The sequence below is a fragment of the Papilio machaon genome, chromosome 29 (assembly GCF_912999745.1).
Source record: "Papilio machaon chromosome 29, ilPapMach1.1, whole genome shotgun sequence".
In the NCBI taxonomy this organism is placed as follows: Eukaryota; Metazoa; Arthropoda; class Insecta; order Lepidoptera; family Papilionidae; genus Papilio; species Papilio machaon.
The window spans coordinates 3339694-3353264 of record NC_060014.1 but is presented as its reverse complement, the minus strand read 5'-3'; the positions used below and the strand labels follow the sequence as shown (position 1 = coordinate 3353264).

Sequence of the window (13571 nt, the reverse complement as noted above, 5' to 3'; positions counted from 1 at the left end):
CCAACACACCTCTCAAGTTTTTTTTTTTATAATTGTAAAATAAATGTCTTACCTATTACTACACATTTTAAAATCATCTTGATGTTTCGTAATTCCCGCCTTCTTCTGTCGCTAAGTAAAACTTTAATGAATCTAATATTCAATTAAAGATTTGAAAGTTCGATTTGTATTGATTAAAATTACATGTTATGATTAAAGCATTATTAGTTACACTAAAATGAACAGTAGAGAACATTTATTTCCTAACCATAGTTGAAATGTAATTTTGTCACACATAGCGTTGCCAAGAGTCCGGATAAAGCCGGACATAGGTAGGCTTTTTGATTGCGTGTCCGGCCAAAATAAACGGTTTTCCGGCTTTTGTTAGGCTTTTTACATTTCCCAAACGAGTGTACCTATTAACACTGAGAGAAAATCATAAATAATATAGGATGTCCGACCTTTCTACGCAAATGTCCGTCCAAACTGGCTGGTCTGTCCGGCTAGTAGGTTTGGCGACCTGGCAACCATAGTTGTGATTCATATTTATGGTGAAACATATCTTCACGTTGACGTCAATAATATCAATTAACGGCAGTTAAAGGGTTAAAACATGTGTTTAACTAAACAATGTCATGCAGTATTTTTTGGATAATAAAAACATTATGTAATTAATTATAATTTTATAAATTTATTTACAATAAAAATATATGAACAAAAATTAAAACCAAATCTCTTTTTATATAACATATAAGGTAAAATTTGTCCGTCTTAAAATCGAGTTGAGAATCAAACACAATTTTTTTTTCTTTAAAAATATAATCTAGTTATATATTACATCTTAATCAGATAAAAAATATATTTTAAATCAACAAAATCTATGATAACTCTTATCTTCAAATTAAAACGATATTTTCACTTAAAAATATACCAACTGAAAATTAAAAATCTCGAAAAATTTCAAGATAAAATCAAATCCCTTTTATCCAAATTATTAAAAAAACCTTAATAATTAATTCACTTTAACTTTTTTACATATATGACAGTTTAAAAAAACCTTACTATAGTCCAACAAATTAATCTAGCTCAATAAGATGCCGTTATCGCAAATAAATCTGATACTAAATATGTTAGATCTATATTTAGGCATACAAAATCAGACTCAAGATTTGACAAGACATCTATAATATGACAAGGATCTTGTGACATGCTTCCTTTTAGACAAAAAAATCCCAATATAACACTCCGAGGAGTAAAGGCATTTCATTTCTCATAGGCACAGGTAATTCAACTAAAATTGTAGACCTGCAGATCAGTTCACAGCTCACATGTGTGAAGCAGATCAGTAAATTCATCAGCTCACTGTACATCCTCACCGAGGGGCTCAGCTTTCTCTAAGTTAGAGTTTAATTCATATATATCTTTAAATTTTCTTCTCAGATATGACACAGCTCAGTTCAAATTATACCTGCTCAGTTATGTTTTGTGTTCCGAGTTGTAATCTGCAAATCAACAGACAGCTCGAGGCTTATTGGAACGAAGTTCCTTATCGCGCGTTGTGAAAGGGGGCTAGACGGAAATAATTCTTACGAAAAGTTGTCACGACACTTTTTGTTATATCACCATGGCAACGACGTGACAATATATAACGAAAATTCATAGAAATAAAATGTACTTCTTGTGAAGACTTAAGTTTTTCATTCATAGAATAAACATTGGTTCCTTCACTAAGTAATTGAAAGGAACTTCGTTCCATCCGGGTGTCCCAACACACCTCTCAAGTATTTTTTGGCTCACAGTGATAGTACCTTAATATGAGCCACAGCTCAATAGTTCAAGTCTATGTGACTTTAATTTTAGTACCAATTTTGAGATTTACACATTTCTAGTTGTCATAATCCTTTTACTGTTGGTTTCTAAGACCACAACCTCTTTATACAACATATCATCTGTCATTATCATTGAATAAAACAGAGACAATATGTATTAAACTGAGATTTCTGGGTCTTAGAAACCTACCGTTAGTTATATATTGAGTTGTGTTATGATTTATTAATCAAAAATCTTCATCTTCACTAAAATCATCCAAATCCATATGTTTCTCCATAATATTTTCACCGATTTGTGCGTCTAATTCATCCATTAATCTCTGATCATCCAAAGTATTCTCTTCAGAATTCTTCTCTCCATTTACTAAATATTCTTCTGTATTTTCTCTAACTTTATTTAGAATATCTTTCATAATATCTTCTGCCATATTTTCCGATTTATCCTTTTTATCTGCTTTCATTTCAGTTTTATCTTTTTGTATATTTAAATTATTGATTTCTGTATCCTTATTGAATGTATTTATATCTTTTTTGTCTATATTTTCATTTAAATTCATATCTTTTCCATCAAATTCTGTACTATCTCGACTTAATTCTGTATAATTTAAGTTTCTTTCTCCTAATAAATCATTTTCTGTGATTAATTCATCTTCTTTATTTGTTAAGAAATCTGTTAATTCCTCATCTTTTATCTCTGTTGGAATTTCTTTATAAGATATAATTGTTTCTTTACTTATTTCTGGACTTTTTGGTTTTTCTGTATCGTCTAAAATGGATTCAATTTTAGTTTTTATTTGATTTTCATCAGTTTTCACTATTTCTTCATTTGAAGGATCAATTGATTTGTTATTTACTAAATCACTATCACATAGTATATTATGTTTTACTTGATTAAAATTGTTAGTATCTTTAGGTTTTTCTACATTTTCTATGTCTGTTTTCTGGATTGTTTCTTCAGTTTCCATATTAGAATTAATTTCAGGTAAATCTTCAATTTTGCCTACTTGAGATTTAACATTTGAATCATTTAAGTCTTTAACAGGACTGTTTAATATATTAGTATTGTTACTTATTTCTATTTGATTATTTGTTATTAAATTATCTTGACTAATAACTTTTTGATCTTTCTTATCTTCACTAATATCTTTTGTATCTTTACTTAAACTATTCGTTTCATTTATACCTTCAATATTACTTTCATCTAATCTTTCTGTTAGTTCCCTTTCATCATTATCTTTTGCATTTAAATCTTTTATACTTTCATCTTCGTTGTTTCCGTTTACAGCTTCATTGAGACTGCTATTTTCCTTTTTACTGCTATTTTCTTCTTCAATAAATCTGTCGTCTTGTTTATTATTTCTATTTTCTTCTTTATTTATATTATTATCTTGCTTTTGATTACTAATATCTTTGTTACTGCTATTTTCTTCTTTACTGAGACTCTCATCTTTATCGCTACCGTTTTCTTCTTTATTTAAACTATTTTCCTTATCTATACCATTTTCTTCTTTCTTTTGACTTACTTCTTTGTCACTGTTGTGTTCTTCTTTGCTCAGATTTACATCTTTATCACTGTTTCCTTCTTTACTAACAATGTCACCGTTGCTATCTTCTTTATGATCGCTTCCTTCCTCCATTGAATTATCTTCTACATCTGGAACTATTTTCTGTAAAGCGCTACCAAACAGTTGATCAAAACTGCAATCATTTAACCGTTCCAAATCATGTACATCATCAAAACTGTCTACAACATCGAACATATCTTTATTTTGTGTTAGATTTTCTGGTATTATTTCAGTTTTAACCTTTCTTCTCTTCCTACGTACTCTGCCTAAGTACCTAGGTGAGAATATTGTCTTCAAACTGAGCGTAGAAAGGTTTGGAACTTTCCTTTTCTTAATGTATGGTTCATCTTCACCGTCACTGCTTGTATCTGAATCCCAATGTATATAATCTGCTTCGTAGAATACATCTTTTATCTCATCTTCAATACGTACCATACCATCTCGACCTGTCTTCGGTTCAGTTTTTACTGTCCTCAAGTATGGATAGGTGCAATTTTTATCTAGACCAAATACCTGTGAACAAATTTGATATAGATAATAGATTTATTTGTATATATACAAGACTAAATCATTATTAACCGACATGGATTTTTTTAATATACGATATAAATTAATTATTACATTTCTAAGTAAGGTCTAGATTTGTGTTAAGATTTTTCACAATAGTCGAATGTCATGATTCGAACCCACGACCGCAAAATTGTCAATCTTAAACAATTAGGCTGCTAACTGTTTTACTATATTTTATTTAGCTTTCTCTACAATACCAGTTATTTATCATACAACATGGACATGTCGGCCATTTTGATATTTAACTTTATCATCATCAGCTCACTATACATCTCCACTAAGGGTCTCAGAGTCTACTCTAAGTTAGAGATGACTATGTCATAGTCAACCACAGTCAAGTGAGAGTTGACTTCACACATATCATTGAATTACTTCTAAGATATGTGCAACATCACAATGTTTTACTTCACAGTAAGAACATCAGATAAATGTACATATGTAAATAGAAAAACATATTAGTACATGACGGGATTCGAACCCAGGACATGCAGATTGCAAGTCAAATACTTAATACCTAAGCCACCGATGCTTTTAACTTTATAAGATATTTTATAAAAATTGAGAGATAAAGTGAAGTGAAAATTAGTTTTAAAAGAATTTTTTTTTTTCAACGTTAAGTGCATTTTGTCTATGGTTTAGAGTTTTGAATTGGAACTTGTTATAATTATTATCGTCGGTAGCTCAGGGGTTAATGACTTGCAATCTGCAGGTCCTGAGTTCGAATCCCGTCATGTACCAATGTGTTTTTCTATTTACATATGTACATTTATACGAAGTTCTTACTGTGAAGTAAAACATTGTGATGCTGCACATATCTGAGAAGAAATTCAATGATATGTGTGAAGTCACTACACTTGACTGTGGTTGACTATGACATAGTCATCTCTCACTTAGTGTAGACTCTGAGACCCTTAGTGTGGACGTATAGTGAGCTGATGATGATAATTATTTTCTTACCAGTGGTAATTCAGCTATAGAAGAATATTTTTTCAATAAAGGATCACATCTCGCAACTCTTATTTGTAATGGACGTACTTTCGCCATTAATTTTGGATCTATAATTACATCTGAAACAATCATAATCTATATATATAAAAGAAAGTTGTGTTAGTTACACTATTTATAACTCAAGAACGGCTGAATCTATTTGACTGAAAATTGGTGGGCAGGTAGCTTAGAATCAGGAAACGGACATAGGATCATTTTTACCCCGTTTTCTATTTTTTATTCCGCGCGGACGGAGTCGCGGGTAAAAGCTAGTAATATTATAAATGGCGAATGGATGGATGTATGTTTGAAGATATCTCCGGAATTACTCAACGGATCTTGATGAAATTTGGCATAGATATAGAACATAGTCTAGATCAGTGTTTCCCAAAGTAGGCGATAACACCCCCTTGGAGGCGTCTGAAACCTAGGAAGGGGCGATAAGAGGCTCAAAATATGAGGGGCATTGAAATTAATTAAAGTAATGAAATTGTGGTTTTTAAGTTTTAGGGCTGAATAAAAATTAGGGGGCTCTGAAATTAATTTATTTTCAAAGGGGGCGGTGAAAGAAATAAGTTTGACACTCAAGTCTAGATCGGGGATTCTCAAAGTGGTTGATATTGAACTTAAAGCATTGCTAATTCTCACTCTGTCTTCTATTGACTTAAGTCAGAATTAATAATAATAATAGATGTTAAAAGTAGATAATTTGAACATGTGGGGGTCTGAGGTAACAGTTCATTTTGGAAAAGCGGGTCACTTGTAAGAAATTTGGGAATCCCTGGTCTACATCAATGATTGTCAAACTTATTTCTTTCACCGCCCCCGTTGAAAATCAATTATATTTCAGAGCGCCTAATTTTTATTCAGCCCTAAAACTTAAAAACTAGAATTTCATTTCTTTAATTAATTTCAATGCCCCCCATTTTTTGGGCCTCTTATCGCCCCCTCCTAGGTTTCAAACGCCCTCAAGGGGGCGTTATCGCCCACTTTGGGAAACACTGGTCTAGATGAAGACATAGGTTACTCTTTATGTTTTTTAATCCGGACGGAGTCACAGACAGTTAATGAGCAATCTATTGGTTGACTCAAAACCCAGAGTCGAAAATACATTTAGGAACTAAACATTTAAAATATAATTAATACATACATCCACAAAATACATTAGCCATTTGATCAGTGAGTTTTTTTTTTAAAGTAAGAAATCTTTACCTTTTTTCTTCAACTTGCAAGTCATTTGATGTCTGCTAAGATTTTTCTTAGCCAAATATTCTCTGCCGCAGGAACAACTGTACGTATTTTGTTTACTATCGCTTTTACCTGAAAATATTTATAGATGGCGCTGTTCAAAGTTATATTTAAATTTGATTTAAAAATAGATGGCGCTGTTTTAAAACTTATCTTACACATATAAAAATTGAAGCTATATTCAAAATCTACTAGTCTTTTAGTTATTAAAAAAAAATGGGACCCATTTGCAAGCACTTCCTTTCAATTAAAATAATTTTGATCAAAATTGGACCACCAGGGGCGGAGCATTGCGGTCACACATTAAAAAAAAACAGTCGAATTGTTAACCTCCTTCTTTTTGAAGTCGGCTAAATAAAAGTATGGATGGATGGATGTTTGTTAGAAAGTATCTCCGGAATGTCTCAACAGATCTTGATGAAATTTGTCACAGATCTAGAACATAGTTTGGAAGAACACATAGCCTACTAATTCAGTTTTTTTTTTCAATTCCGTGCAAGCGGAGACGCGGGCGACAGCTAGTAATACCTAAAATACAAATAACTATTTACCTTTAGGCTTCATTTTCTCCGTCCTATTTTTGGATTTAAATTCTGCAAATGGCGGAGATCTTTTACTTTTTGAATTCCTGTAAAATTATAATTTCACATAAATAGAAGTAATAATTTCTCACTACCGAAACAAAAGTACTAAAATATCCTAACGTGGGTTAGATAAATGTATATATGTAAATAGAAAAACACATTAATACATGGAGGGATTCGAACCCAGGACTTGCAGATTGCAAGTTAAGTGCTTAACCCCTAACCCACCGAGGCTCTTAAAACAAAACCATCCTATGTATTAAATAAAAGTATTATTCCGTCAGTCAAAAACTACCCTTCTCAGTAAAATAAAATTACCCTTCTAAGTCAAATAAAATTACCCTTCTAAGTCAAATAAAATTACCCTTCTAAGTCAAATAAAATTACCCTTCTAGAAGGGAATAAATTATTACTTACTTAGTTTCATTTTCATGTGTTTTTATATGATTAGTAAATGGGCCTTTCGAATGGAAGGTTCTTTTGCAAACTCTGCATACCAGGTCATCTGTGTCCGGAGACCTGGTACTATGTCTGGTAGGAGACTTGCATCTTCTATTTAACTTGGATGTACTTGGGTGTACTTCTATTCTGTTGATACAAAAAAAAAAGATAAATGTTTAGTACACCTATATATATAGTCAGAAAGTGGTGTTAGTTACACTATTTATAACTCAAGAATGGCTGAATTGATTTGACTGAAAATTGGTGAGCAGGTAGCTTAGAACCAGGAAACGGACATAGGATCATTTTTACCCCGTTTTCTTTTTTTTATTCCGCGCGGACGGAGTCGCGGGTAAAAGCTAGTTTTAATATAAAGTTGAAAATAAGTAAACAGAGGATCCTTAAATTCGATATATGACGGAAATTATGCATTTTATGTTTAACTAGCTTTTACCCGCGACTCCGTACACGCGGAATAAAAAAAATGCACCCAAGATAAAAAAAGTTCCTATGTCTGTCTCCTAGTTCTAAGCTACCTCCCCATCAATTTTCAGCTAAATCAGTTCGACCTATCTTGAGTTATAAATAGTGTAACTAACACAACTTTCTGACTATATATATAGATAAGAAGATCCATTTTTTTATATTTGTATGTCCGCAAGTCTGCGTTTGTTACAAGTAATCTCCGGAACGGCTAGACAGATTTTGACAGTACTTTGACTGGAAAGTAGCTGATGTACGGAGGAATGTTATAGGATACTTTTTTTTAAATTCAAAAGTAAGTAAACTACAAAACTTACTTGACTCTTTTTACTGGTAAATTAGATCTTGATTCCCTTTCTCTTCCCCTTTTAGATTTCGGTGTCACCAAAATATCTTCTTCCTGAAAACGTAACAAATATTACAAAGACAATGAACAGATAATGTCATTATCAATGAAAAAACTTTTTTTTTATTACGTAAGACTAACTGTCGCCCGTTACTCCGTCCGCGCGGAATTTAAAAAAAACTTTATAAGTAGCCTATGTGTTCTTCCAGACTATGTTCTAAATGTATACCAAATTTCATTTATATCTGGAGACACCTTATAACAAACATCCATCCATACATACATTCACATCTTACTAATTTTATAAGTGTGAATGTTTAGATGTATGTTTGTTTGAAGGTATCTCCTGAACATCTCAACAGATCTTGATGAAATTTGTCACAGATGTAGAACATAGTCTGAAAGAACTCATAGACTACTTAATATTTTTTTTAATTCCACGTACGGAGTCGCAGGCGACAGCTAGTTTATAATATTAGTAAGATTGTACATAAATAAGGACAACATAAAAACATTGATTTGTTCAAAAAAAAAACAATTTATTACTCACTTTAATTTTTTCCTTCTTTAAAATCGACTTCAAAGGTTCGGAGGATTTCTTCATGTGCTGTGAAAAAAAGAGACATTTAATCTAGTATCATATAATTGCTACAAATATCCTAAAAAACATTTAAAATTGTTAGACGTCATCAACAACAACATAAGTTGTAGGAATTGTCCTCTCTCAGTGAAATAGCACGACCTTACAGAAGACACGCCTCAACTACACTCTCATCTCTGTCTCACACAGGACTTGTTTTACTTCTCTTTCTCTTCACATCTCTTTTATTATAGGAGGAGGAGATGCATAGGAAGGTTAAATATTCTCTTTTTGTGAGTCTCCTCCTTTGTAGATTAAGTGTAGGCAACGCATCTGCAATTGCAAATGTCTATGGGCAGCGGTCGCTTCGCCATTTCGGCGAAATGTGGCCGCTTGCTCGTTTGCCATCTTGTAATATGTAAAAAAAAACAAATCTACCTGATCTACATTCTTCTGATCCTTAGAATTCCTGTTCCTCAAAGTGAGAATGTTTGTCGGGCTGCTGATAGATCTTCTGGTGGTACGTCTATTATCTTCTGGACTTTTTAAATGTCGAGAATTACGATTATTCTCTGATGATTTATTCTGATGACAAACATTTAAATAAAATAATTAATAAACTATGTCAAAGTAATGGTTGCATGCGACTTCGTCAGAATTAAATATATCAATGGCTGCTATCAAAGGTACAATGTGCAAATTGACAATTTTTCAGGAGAGGCTGTTAAAGTTTTAACTATATAGGAAAAAAGACCGCATTAGCCTTTTTACTTCAGTAAAAATTAACATTTACACATGTAAATGTATATTTATTTAGTGCATGTTGTTAACTAAGAGGTAACTTTTAATATAAAAAAGTAAAAATCATCAATTTGCTACCTTGACCTTTATATGTAGAACCCAACTATAAAAAAGTAGCCTATAACATGCCGACATGCATCAACTACCTTCCAGACAAAGTCCTATCAAAATTGTTCCCCACATTTGGGTGGAAGAGGTGTGAAAGGCTATTTGTTTTAAGCGACATTTTTTGCGATATTGACTTTTATATATATATATATTTATAATCAGGGAATTTTTCTGATAGATAAAAATAAATAACTGTTTTTTATTATGACAAGATTATTTTTTGTTTTAATAAAAAAAAATGAATAAAATGTCAAGAAGAAGGAAAAATAAATGTACAAAAAAGGTTGCGTTGTGCGCACTGGCCAGTCAACCCCTAGGACCGGTGTTGCCGCAACAAATTCCTTACCTTAACTTTGTCAGATGTCTCCTTCTTTGATTTGCTTTGTTTATGTTTTATTATTGGCTCATTTGAGTCATCATTGGAAAATATTGTTTCTGTCACACCTAAGATACAATCACCAGCGTTTGGCTGAAATTATAAACAAAAAGATTAATACTATAAATGCCAAAGTTTAGATGGATGGATGTTTGTTACGAGGTATTTCCACAACGGATCAATCTTGATGATTTTTGGCGTAGATATAGAACATAGTCTGACAGAACACACAGACTACATATAAATGTTTTTGGAACGAAGTTCCTTATCGCGCGTTGTGAAAGGGGGCTAGACGGAAAAAATTCTTACGAAAAGTTGTCACGACACTTTTTGCTATAGTAACCATGGCAACGACGTGACAATATATAACGAAAATTCATAGGAACTTCGTTTCATCCGGGATGCCCTTGACACCTCTCAAGTTTTTTTTTTTAATTCCATGGGGACAGAATTGCGGGCAAAAACAAGTTAATTAAAGATATGTAATACAAGGTTTAGGCAATGCGGCCACTGAGCCCGCCTTACGCCTAGTAAAACTGTATATACCTTGACAAGGCATACAGTGGTTAGTCAGTTGCAAAAATAAATATTTATATTACTGAATTTTTGTATTCTAATGTGGCAAATGATTCGCTGAAATATTGAAGTGATGGCTAACCATAGACATCCACAAATGCAGATGTGTTGCCTACCAAAATAATAATACTGATACCACTGAAAATATGGAAGACAAAGTAAAGTAAGGAACGGTAGTCATTAAAACCTATAACATGGACTTAATAACTATTTATAATGCTCATAATTATCCCACAGTTAACATGTATGAAACGACTCACAGCTCAGCTCAACTTGTACATGCATAGTTATGATTTGAGTTTCAATTTGTGATCTGCTAGTCACCAGGTAGACCGCGGCTCAATGGCAAATAGTTATAATACATTGCAATGAAACATGAGCAGCCAATTTAAATGTTGATTGGCAACTCAACAGCACTAACCTAACCTAACCTAAACTTTAGAACCAGTACAGAGTTGATTAACACACATGTCTAGTGAAAAGGTAGAAGAGAAAAAGTTGATTAGATGTGGCTTACTAACCGCTCCTCTAGGCATTGTCTGTGGAGGTAAACCAAGACGTAATCTAGTCTTCATATTTGTCTGCTTACACATCTCGGAGAACTCATAGAAATCATTCACTTTGTCGACGCATAGCTCACATATTAAAGGCGGCATTTTATCGTCTTGGTGTACCTGTAAACAATCAGATCTTAGTACATATTAAGAATTTAAAAATGGAGGGAAAATAACTAACCTGTTTAATAATCATAAAATTAATTCTATTTTAAAACAAATTAGTGTAAATACAAAACTATGAATATTGTTTATATTTCCAGTTGGAGAGTTACATATAAAACGAAATGTAATGTGCCGATATGTCAATAAATGTTACGACTTAGAAATAATCATTGATTTATGTGTTTTGCGTTTATGTGAAAAAAAAACTCAAAGCATTAATATGGTAGAGAAGTCTTATATATTATAACAGTTCACCTCTATTTGTACACATTCCCGTATTTTTTGAGTGAGTGGTACATCCCCATCTAAGTCGACATTTTGTACTATCGGCATTTTGTAACCAGCACCAGCCCCACAAAGACGACATGATCGAAAAATCTCATAAGCTATCTTCTCCTCTATTTTAGAAGTCCTAAAACGACTCATTTTTAAATATTATTTCGAAAATAGGTTTAAAGACGCATTAAAACTAAACAACGCAGCCGCTTTTCCGCCATTATCAAAGCAAAAAACGTTTTGTGTTTGGTGTTGTCACTTGTCAAAGAGCAAAGCAAAAAACCACAGTCTAAAAATCATTACAGATTATATAGTCTTCGATTAAGTGTTTTACAAATTAGTAATTTTTGGTGATTTTTAATTAAGTAGAAATTAAAAAAAAACGCAAACTACCTCAGAGAATAATGACATCAAACCTTACTTTTAAACATTAATTATTGTGTTTAGCATATTTTTCTCTTTTTAAACTCTCTAGATAAACTAATGTAAAGCCTGACCAAAACATATCATTCCTGTCAGAAAAATGTCTCAATCTTCTTTAATATTGCAAATTTTTATTTTTATTTTCATTTTCATCATCAGCTTTTGTCTGCCCACTGCTGGTCACAGGCCTTCCCCAATGCCTTCCACATTATGCAGTCCTCCGCTTTCTACATTTCAGGATTTTATTCCCCCGACTGGCCAGTATGGTGTGGGTGGAAATAATCAGAGCTGGGCATTAACTCGTTAATCCGTTAATCGTTAATTAACGAAGTTAACATTTTGCTTAACGGATTAACTTTTAAGTTAACTTCAAAAAGTGTTAACGCTTTCGTTAACTTCCGTTAAACTCAACTTCCGTTAATAAAAGTCCGTTAATCGTTAAATTAGAAACTTGTAGACGTGCTATCATTTTGTTTAAATTACGCGCCACGCCACGCTGTAAGTTTTTTTTTTTTTTTTTTTTTTCATTTATTGAGGTAAACTAACAATAGCACAAAAAAGTAGAAAATAAACAATATAAAATACACAAAGGAAAGTCTTAAGTAAATGTGCCATCCACAATGTTCACCACATATTGATCTTAAAATTAGGTTTAGCTAAAACATTCGAGTAGTAGTATTCTAGTTTGTTAATAGTTTTTGTATAATATAATTTATAGTTAGACGTATAATTAATAGTTAGACAACGATTTTACAATTTCTTTTTTAAAGTTATTTTTATTAACATGCATTATATCTATATTATTAAAATTGGAGTTATATGTGTCCACAATTCTGTTAAGTGGTGATCTCTTGCCAGAATTTGTACGACACCGAGTTAGTGCAAATACTTTACATACCTTTCTAGGATGTGCCCTTGTAGGCAATTTGTAACAGAGTCTTTTAATCAAACAACTACAATCGTATCTATTGTGACATAGATCGTGTAGCAGCACCGCTTCATGTTGAGCACGTCTAGATTCGAGACGTAGTAATTTGAATTTTTCTAGTAGGCCTTGATAAGGTAAGTATGTATGGAAGCATTTATAGTTTAGACAACGAAGATATTTTTTTTGTACCGTTTCTAATGATTCGATATATTTATTTTAATATGGGTTCCAGATGGGCACAGCATATTCAAGTTGTGAGCGAACTAGGGTTTTATATAAATAAAGGTAAGTAGATGGACGTTTAAACTCTGAACTCGCGCGCATGATAAAACCGTACATTTTAAATGATTTGTTTATAATGTTGTCAATGTGCAGATCAAGGTGTAATTTACTATCTAAGGTAACCCCCAGGTCTCTAATATGATTAACATTTTCTAAGGTAATGCCATTCAAATTATAGTTGAATTTGCTTACATGTCTCTTTTTAGTAAACGTTATTGCTTTACATTTAACAACATTGAGTTCAAGCTTATTTTGTAAACAATAGGAACACAAGCGGTCAAGGTCTTGTTGTATTTGATAGTGATTGTCAATGTTGTTAATGGTATGAAAAACTTTTAGGTCATCAGCGTAAAGTAAGAAATCGCAGTAGTGAAAACATAAATGTATATCATTAATGAAAAGGATAAACATAAGGGGCCCTAATATCGAACCTTGAGGTACTCCAGATGTGATATTTTCGAAATTAGATT

The 13571-nt window shown here is 32.3% G+C and overlaps 1 protein-coding gene across 1 annotated transcript; it reads right to left on the bottom strand.

Annotated features, from left to right (window-relative positions):
- Positions 1 to 1774: 1774 nt before the first annotated feature.
- Positions 1775 to 11717, bottom strand: LOC106711555. The gene is made up of 11 exons (XM_045685258.1): positions 11448 to 11717; positions 10995 to 11147; positions 9868 to 9990; positions 9051 to 9197; positions 8583 to 8639; positions 8004 to 8086; positions 7180 to 7350; positions 6730 to 6806; positions 6143 to 6250; positions 4901 to 5010; positions 1775 to 3886 (listed from the first exon to the last, which is right to left on the bottom strand). The coding sequence occupies exons 1-11, from the start codon at positions 11616 to 11618 to the stop codon at positions 2036 to 2038; spliced, it is 3051 nt and encodes a 1016-aa protein (XP_045541214.1). The 5' UTR covers positions 11619 to 11717; the 3' UTR covers positions 1775 to 2035.
- Positions 11718 to 13571: the final 1854 nt, after the last annotated feature.

Coding starts and splice junctions, on each gene's coding strand:
- LOC106711555 (XM_045685258.1), bottom strand. CDS start 11,618: ATGAGTCGTTTTAGGACTTCTAAAATAGAGGAGAAGATAGCTTATGAG. Junction 7,351..8,003: donor TTACCAGTAAAAAGAGTCAA/GTAAGTTTTGTA, acceptor TTGTATCAACAG/AATAGAAGTACACCCAAGTA. Junction 5,011..6,142: donor TTGCAAGTTGAAGAAAAAAG/GTAAAGATTTCT, acceptor TGATTGTTTCAG/ATGTAATTATAGATCCAAAA.